The 8,628-nt window shown below is 40.3% G+C and overlaps 1 protein-coding gene across 1 annotated transcript in view; it reads right to left on the minus strand.

The window, feature by feature from the left end:
* Positions 1-6,804: 6,804 nt before the first annotated feature.
* The window catches only part of LOC106522794 (phosphatidylinositol 4-phosphate 3-kinase C2 domain-containing subunit alpha), a 7,682-nt gene continuing 5,858 nt past the window's right edge, over positions 6,805-8,628 (minus strand). Inside the window, exon 2 of the mRNA XM_014015969.1 lies at positions 6,805-8,069. Within this exon, the coding sequence (XP_013871423.1) occupies positions 6,805-7,989 (1,185 nt within the window). The 5' untranslated portion in view covers positions 7,990-8,069. The remainder of the gene's footprint in view (positions 8,070-8,628) is intronic.

The raw sequence follows: 8,628 nt of genomic DNA on the forward strand, positions 1-8,628 counted from the left end.
TGAAATATATTTATGTTTGTGGTTGTAATGTGACAAAATATGGAAAAGTTCAAGGGGTATGAATACTTTTGCAAACCACTGTAATCCTCGTAGATGTACATTTATTGATTACTTTCAAAGAGTTTCATTAAGTTCTGTCCACTGGTTCATGAAACATTTAGCTAAAAAGAAACACATGGACTTAAAAACATTTTTGGCAGCAGGCAATAAAAATAACTCCTATTCCCAAATCACTACAAGTACAAGGTAAAAGCAGCATTGTAGCCAAGAGTTCATTTTGCATTACACATTTATACAGAAAGTGCTGAGAGATGCTTTTACAGAAAATATACTGACAGGATATCAACTTTAATTGGTTCTTGATACACAATAGCTCATATCAGCTAAAAGATTTTTGCTGCATAGTCGACCAAGATTTTCACAACGCTGTTCAGACAAGGCCCTGCCGACAAGAAAAGTGCCTGTGTGCGACGCTCTGAAGTTTATATCAGAGGAACCAACTGCTCTGGAAGCACAAGCACTTCTTCTTTCAAAAAGGAAGTGACTTAGTTATCGAACTCACACTTCCTGTGATAAACTGAAATCCATGACCTACTAAAATATGCTTCAGTGAACAATTTGAGCACAAAAATATAGTGGAAATACACTGAAGCCAACCACTGACCTGACCCCTTAACTTTTGCTTTGATTTCTTCTAAACAAAGACAAAACGTAGGAGACAGTGGGCTGTTTAGCCAGGTGAATCACACACACGTCAGGAACCAGCATCCCTGCACAGCTGTATCATCCAGCAACACCACATCTGCCTATAGAAACGAGCTCAGTGAGCGTCAAGTATTGTGATTCTCACTTGTGCGGGGGTTATAATTAGATGATGATAAAAGAAAAGTACACGGAGGTGAAGTGGAGTGGAGGTGTGAGACTTGAAAAAGATTCACCCAATACCTTAAAGTCTGCGGGGGAAGAGAAGATCTGACAGAGTAATGTGGTTTAAAAAAAAACCTTACTGTGCCTGCAGACACACTGCAAGTTTCAGTTTGTTTCACTCCCTCCCTCTATCTCATTCTCACACACACCATTTTGGAGCAGCTCAGATAAAAATCAGCCTGCTGGTCATTTTAAAGGAACAGTGCAAGAACAAACAGGAACGCACACTCCACTTGCATCACAGGGTGTCACCTGACAGCACTCCTCAGAATCTCACCTCTAACTGCACTCTAACCTGATCATATGTTTACTTTAATGAAAATTGGAAGCAATTATTGTATTGTATTAGTGTTGATTTGACACCACATAAAAATTGAAACAGAGAATTCATAGTTTGGTTCAAAGAACGCGTAAAGTAGAACAGCACTGTTCAGTTGATTGTGAGTAACATGAACCTGTCCCGTCTTAAACCAGACATGGGGATGTGTGGTAAGGAAGCAGGAACTCTCAGGGCTGCTCTGCAAACTGTGAGAGCGAAAAAACAGGCGTTGACTGGTTCTTCTGTTGAGCACTGAGGCGTTATGGCTGCACCAAAGCAGATGCTTGACTACAGATCACCACCAACTCATAGTTTTGCTTCCAAATGAAAAGGGGAGGGGACTACCGATCAAGAAAGACACCTGACACATTTTTCTTTTTTTTTAAAAAGAGCCAAGTGAATTAAAAAGCAGAGGAAAAGGCAGAAGATGGCAATTTCACACGACACAGACAAATGTGAAAACAAAAAAAAAGGATCTTGAAAATTAGGTGAGCGTGAGGGTTTGAAGGCTTCAACAATTAAATATAATAAAATCTCCCTGTTTTAAAATGATCTCTCTCAGTAAATTTCCACTCAACATCTAGGCTCAGTTAGTTAAAGCTAACACTCAACCATCCAAACATTAAACACAGAATTAATAGTTTATTGAAAAGGAAATCACTCATGGGATACATTATTCCAGCAAAATTTAATAGGGAAAATATAATTGTATTTTTTTGGGGGGAATTTGGGGTGATTTGTGTCTTTTTCTGGTTCAAACAGAAAGGAGCTATTTTTGATGCAATGCTGATAAGAGTTACATAGTATTTTGAGAAAGTACAGAAACACAAAGCTTGTCCAATCATCATTTTCTACTTAACAATTTGTAACCACAATGCAGCTCTTGTAAGTATTAAATATATATTACTGCTGTGACGTTAAAACTTGAGACGTCTGAGGTTTGAATCTATTTGATACAATTACCCAACACCAGATGGTACTTTTTAAAGCAATGAAGTCTCACTTATTTACAGAATGATAAGTGTTCGCGTCAGTAGCCGTGTATCCATTAACATTTTTATGCGCATTTTGAAGTGTCGTATGAGAAAAGGTTGATGGAAACAACAAAATCTGAAAAAATTCCTTAATTTTGTCTGGTTTTTGGATTTTCTGAAAAAGATTTAACACACATTTGCTGAATAAGTTCTGGCGTGGCGAACATTTACCTATGATTGATCAGTTGTTTCCACTGTTGGCGTCCTCCCGGATATTCCCATAAGAATTCTACATCTTCGGACAGCATTTATGAAACCGTTCAACTTGCTAAAAGTAAAACTAGCTTAAGTATCAATCCAGTAACCTTGGTGTCAATACAGTCTGAGACTGACGTTACTATCTTATATTTCCATGGATTCTTAGTCTTGGTTTGAGTTGTATACTACCACCTCACTGATATAAAAGTCAGATGAAAGCAACATGAGCAGACTGAGGACTGAAATTTTTGTCTAAATACATGCAAAATGTGTACATTATTCCCAAGTGTATTCAAATTTAAGTTAAATTTTGATATTACTTATAAGTGAATAAATGTAGCGTTTAGAAAAATAACAAAAGGTTTCTTTAAAAGCACAATTTTTTGTTTTCCAAGAATGGTAAATGAACTTAATGGGATCACAAAGTTTCATCCTTTTCAAAATATGGGTCACGTTAAAAAAAGTTTGGGAAACACTGGTTTAGACTGCAGTGTGATACAAATTATGATAATAATAAAACAAAAATATTTAAATCTCAACAAACTTTATTCTTAAAACTGAGGAAGATGAATCTAAGCTCCTGGATTGTACGGCATGAAATTAGTGATAAAAATCCAATCTAATTAGCAATATTTTAAGAGAAATAAGACAAACTGCCATATTTTTTGCATGTGTCTGGTGTCAAAGGACAAAATTTGCATATTGGGAAAATTATGCAAACAAGAGGAGACTTATTTGCCTGCATCATGGGATGGAGTCCCAATTGCTAAAAGTGTGACATGCCACAGATAAAATCTTCAGTGAAATTAGAGTTTTTTCCCTCTAAACATGCATGAGAGTGGAGTTGACATAGTAACCCAGAAGGCTATTCAGTAGCTGCTGCAGGATACAGCGGCCTGTACAGACTTGTTCCTGTTTATAACAACATAGGCACCACCAGATGGAACCATGGGAGCCAGCAAACATACACATTATGACCTCCCATACACAAACACAGCAGACATGAGGGATGGAGAATAAAAATGGGAGTGTGTGGAGGGACAAATACAAACAACGCAGAGCTAACAAAGCTCATATGGCATAACACTGTAGTTTCACTATCAAACACAGGCTTGAACCTAGCCATAACACAGAAGCAAGAGTAAGCAAATACCACGTCATCCTTCCAAGAAAAAAAAAAAAAGACATTCCTCTTGTGCAGGACAGGAGAGAAAAACTACAAGTCTACACAGTCTCAAAAGTGTATACAAGATTCAGTCTCCTGAAGCTGCACTTGGCTTGTCACATTTATTTGAGACCATTTTTCACCCAGAACATCATAATCTAACTCTTCCAAAGGTTTTGGTTTTCTAGTCTTGAGACATTTTGAAAACAAAAGTGTTGTTGGTGTGAGAAACAAACCACAAATTCTACTTGTTTAGTCATGAAAAATCTAAACACAATGAATAGGAAGTGGGCTGAAAATGAAACAGAAAAAAAAAAACTTGAACAAAATGTCAGAACAAACTGCTTATCAAGACTTTACAATCAAGGACAGTGTTCACAGAAAGACCAGTTTTTAACCATTCATAAGAGTGTCTAACAGTGATTCACTAGCTCAGCAGTACATGTAGCCTCACAGAAAGCAGTGATACATGTTGATAATCCAACTGCCAGACCCTGAGCGAAAGGGGAAGGCATTTGTTCACAAATTTCTACCATGCTGTTAGGCCTTGGCATAGTTGTGATGTGCCTCGCCTCCTTAGCTCAGAGCCAAACGACAGATGGTTGCTCAGTTTTAGTATCAAAAAGAATACAAGCAACAATATCACAAACACTTTGCCCAGAACACTGCTATATATTTTTTTCAGTGAATTAGATTACTCTTGTCTGACATGGCAAAACAATTAAAAAATGTTGATAAGATGAAATTGTGGTGTGAAACAGTGAGGAACCACAATGAAACACCTAATTATACAGAGCAAAGTATTGAGGAAGCTGAAAAAACTATGTAAGTACAGGGGTTAGACAATGAAACTGAAACACCTGGTTTTAGACCATAACATCCTTTTCAGACAGCTTTCTCTTGCATTTACAGTTAATCCTGTTGGATGTGGTTCATCCTCCTTGGTGGTATGCTGACATTACCATGGATACTGTGGCTCCTGATACATAACAAAGACTTGCTGTCTTGGTCACAGATGAGCCAGCAAGATGTGCACCAACAATTTGTCCTCTTTTGTAACTCTGGTATGTAACCATAATGTGTGCATTGCAATATTTTGAGCAAAACTGTGCTCTTACTCTGCTAATTGAACCTTCACACTCTGCTCTTACTGGTGCAATGTGCAATTAATGACGCTTGGCCACGAGGCTGGTCCAATTTAGCCATGAAACCCCCAACACTAAAATGACACGTGTTTCATTTTCATTGTCTAACCCCTGTATATTGTATATATACAGTTGTTAGCAATGACGGATGTTGTGAGTGAAACATAAAACTCCCTAGATGAGTAGGAAGATTAGTCAGTTGAACTACTGCATTGGGTTAATACTACTGTATTCATACCAAACTGTCTTGGTATAGAGGTTTGATATAGGTACACAAAAGTGCACAACAAACTCCTTAGTCACAGGTGACCATCCAGATCATCTTAAAAGCTGCCTGTTTGGATAAATGTATTCAGATGGTATCCAACAGAGGCAAGGTGATCACAACTGAAGGAGTCTAACTACATAAAGGCAACAATGGAGATGTCAGGACATCTACAGGTAACTTGGAATCCCAAAGACAAAAGGCAACAATGACAAGGCCAAAGGGAAATCAGTCAGTATCAAACACCTGCAGAGAGTAAAGGCCTCTACATACTCCCTCTGAACTGCTGAAATCGGCTCTCATTGTCGCAGCTGAATGGAAAAAATTGCATCATCCGGTTCAGAGTGTCGACAGGACCTCCCCTTCTCGACACAAGGCCTTGGCCGAACTGTTTCTCACTGTGCTACGTGTGAAGCGTTGTATGGTTGGTCTGAAGTTTGTTGGCGTGTTTGTTTATGTTAACAGCCCTAAGATGTTGCATTTCGTTTTAACTACTCGCTTCCAGAATGTGACTTTTGTAACCAGAAACAGACATTTATAAAGATCGTCAAATGTTTATATAAATAAATAAATAAATAAATAAATAAATAAATAAACGGAGATATAAAAGAATCATTTGCACGGAGGAATCAAACTGCAGAAAAGTGTGGAGCATTAACCGGGACAGATTTATGCCAAATTATGGTGGATCTGTTTTTTTTTTTTCCAGTGTGTAGACTCCAGAGGGAAGGAACCCCATGCAGTGATGTGAACCGTAGCGAGAGAGAGGTTTCCCAGGAGCTTGGCGTCGTATGTCTCAGGAACTATGAAAGGTGCGAAATTGAACACCGAACAACCACATGACCAAGTGTCGACTGTTCGGCTTCAGATGGAGTATGTCGAGGCCTTCAGGCAGGTCCTAAAGAGCCAGCTGAGTGGTAAAAACAATCTTGAAGCCATCAATATGTAACAGTAACATGTATGCAGTTCCAGTCATCAAGATACCCACTCTGTGTTTCCCTTACCATTATCCAAGGAGGGCACTCTGCCACCAATGGAACCGCCCACCCCCACATTAATGACATGGTATGTAATTCATTAATAAATGTTGTATTTGCATGTGATCGATTTACTGCAGCCAGAGAATATGCCAAAGCTGATACACCATAACCTGCACCACACCCTGACCTGTCCTGGGACTTTTGTATTTAAAATGTAACATTTTATTAAAAGCTGAAGGGTCTGTAGCATCACTGCATAGACACATCTAACTTGAACATGACCAAGCTCTTGCTAACAGAGAGAGCACGACACCGAGGAATTAGTCCGCCATGGGAGTGCACACAAACTTGATTAGGTGTCTCTCTCGGTGTGACTCACTATTTCTGTTGATTTAGCTCTTGGGATTAAACAACAAAGGTGCTGGCTAACCAATTGAACACCAGCCGACGAGCTACAAAAGAAGGCAGCAGTGGTAGATGTGGCAACCCCAAGAAACTACAACATCAAGGAGGAGCATGAGAAGCTCAAGGAATACCAAGGGTTGTAAAATAAAATGAAGTTGTGGAGAGTTAAGGCCCGTGACTTAGGGCTACTGTAACACTTCTATTTTCTAATCCAGAGTGGTGCACTCAGTCTTGTGGGACGTTTATTATGCTTACTACTTCCTACTCATATCTTAGACAGACAGAAATCACTAAAAACGTATTTAATGTCTTAAAAATGCGACTTAAATTGCTATTTGTTCTTCAGAACTGTAAGCATGATGATCTTCAAGACCTGTGTTGTTTTATCACTTTGTGTGCCCTTACCTGATTATTTGGTTTGTGCTGGGAGGTAGACCCTGGGATGTTGAGCGAGTGGCTCCTAGTGACAGCTGCTCCGGTTGATGCTCTCCTCTGTTGAGAAGGACCTGTCTGTGAAACGTTCCCTTCTAGAGGTGGAGTGCTGCTCTTACAACCATTGTTCCCTTCAGTTTCAAGCACTGCATCCCAAGGATCCCCAGCAGAACCCTCCGTTACAGTCTGTGCGGCGCCGTCCGTCGTCAAACACGCTTCCTCGTTCTCTGCTTTGCGCTTTGAAAGAGGGTCCAGGTCCAGCCAGTCGAAACGGCTGATGTGAGAGGATTCCACCGCTGCCGGCTGTCGGGGTGGAGGGTGGGGTGCCAGAGAGGCTGTGCTTGCTTGGGATAAATCTGGATCGGTGCTGGCTGATCGGCCGTTCTTCAAGTATTCTGAAGTGCTGGCAATCTTGTCAAACAGCTTGGCCATCTCTGGGTCCACAGTCGGTTGCGGGAATACCAAAGCCGAAGCAGGCTGGATGGGAGGCAACGTCATGAAGGGTGGCTGCTGCGTAGGCAGGGTCATGAAGGGTGGTATAGGTGGAGTGAAACCATTTTGAAATGTGCCGGGTTTGGGAAATGGAGCCGAGGGGAACAACGGGCCGGGCTGATGGGATGGAGCGGACACCTTGGAAGTAGAGGGAGCGGAGAGAACCGAAGTCCACTGGCTGCTCTGAAAAGGGGCGGAGCTGCAGACATGGCCTCCTGGGTAAGAGGCACTGAGGTTAAACCCCAGCAGCGGTGAAGGCCGGGACTCTTTGCTGTTAATGCCAAAGTTTTCATCGAGCAGAAGCTTTTCAAGCTCCTCATTGGTCAGCTTGTCCACATCAATGTCCCTGAACTTGTCCTGCTCTGCTTGTTTCTTGGTCTCCGGAAAGACAATAAGGTCCTTGTCGGGTTTGTTGACGGAGGACGAAGGTTGGGGAACAGTGGCAGATTTAGACAGTTTTGGTTTAGAAGAAGATGAGGATGTTGAAACTGGTAGAGTGTGTCTCTTCTCCCTTTGTAATTTAGCTAAAGCCTCCTCTTCCATGCGGAGGGCTTCCTCCTTACCCACAACCCCTTTTGGCTGGGGGACATCCAGCTTGAACCCATTACCACTGTGTGTCTGGGCCATTCTGTCAAGTGGAAGCAGCCATGAGTCAGATGACTTCTAGGTCTGAGTTGCCCAAATGATTGAGGAGTTGACTTAAACACCTAAAAAAAAAGAGAGAGAGAGAGGAGAAAAAAAACATTTAAATAGAAGACTAAACAATAGTTAAGAATTAAAATATTTTTAGAGTAATTTCCAAGAGTATATTTGAAGCTTCTGCTTGAATTTTTTTTTACAATCAACTTTCTTCTATGTTTTATAGTTTTTTTATGTCAGTGATACGATATGTTAAAAATACTCTATAGTTTTAAATATAAAATTCTAGGGATGCATGATATATCGGCATTAACATCATTATCGGCTGATAGTCATTTTTTAGGATATCGATATCAGTTCGATAAGTAAAACTGAGCCGATATTAAAAATCCATATTGATTTCCCACTTTTATCAGTTATCGGCCATAACAGCCTTAATTATATCGGCTATCAATATCGGCTGAAATTTTCATATGGTTGCATCCCTAGAAAATTCTGAGCTAAGATAGAATGAGTGTTAATGGGAGTTCGGATGTGCACACTCTGTACTCTAGGGACACACTGGTTGAAAATGAATCCAAAACTGTCTATGTTGTGATGTATTAAGCTGTAGAGGAAGTGTAAGGT

This window comes from Austrofundulus limnaeus, unplaced genomic scaffold (assembly GCF_001266775.1).
Source record: "Austrofundulus limnaeus strain Quisiro unplaced genomic scaffold, Austrofundulus_limnaeus-1.0 Scaffold137, whole genome shotgun sequence".
Lineage (NCBI taxonomy): Eukaryota > Metazoa > Chordata > Actinopteri > Cyprinodontiformes > Rivulidae > Austrofundulus > Austrofundulus limnaeus.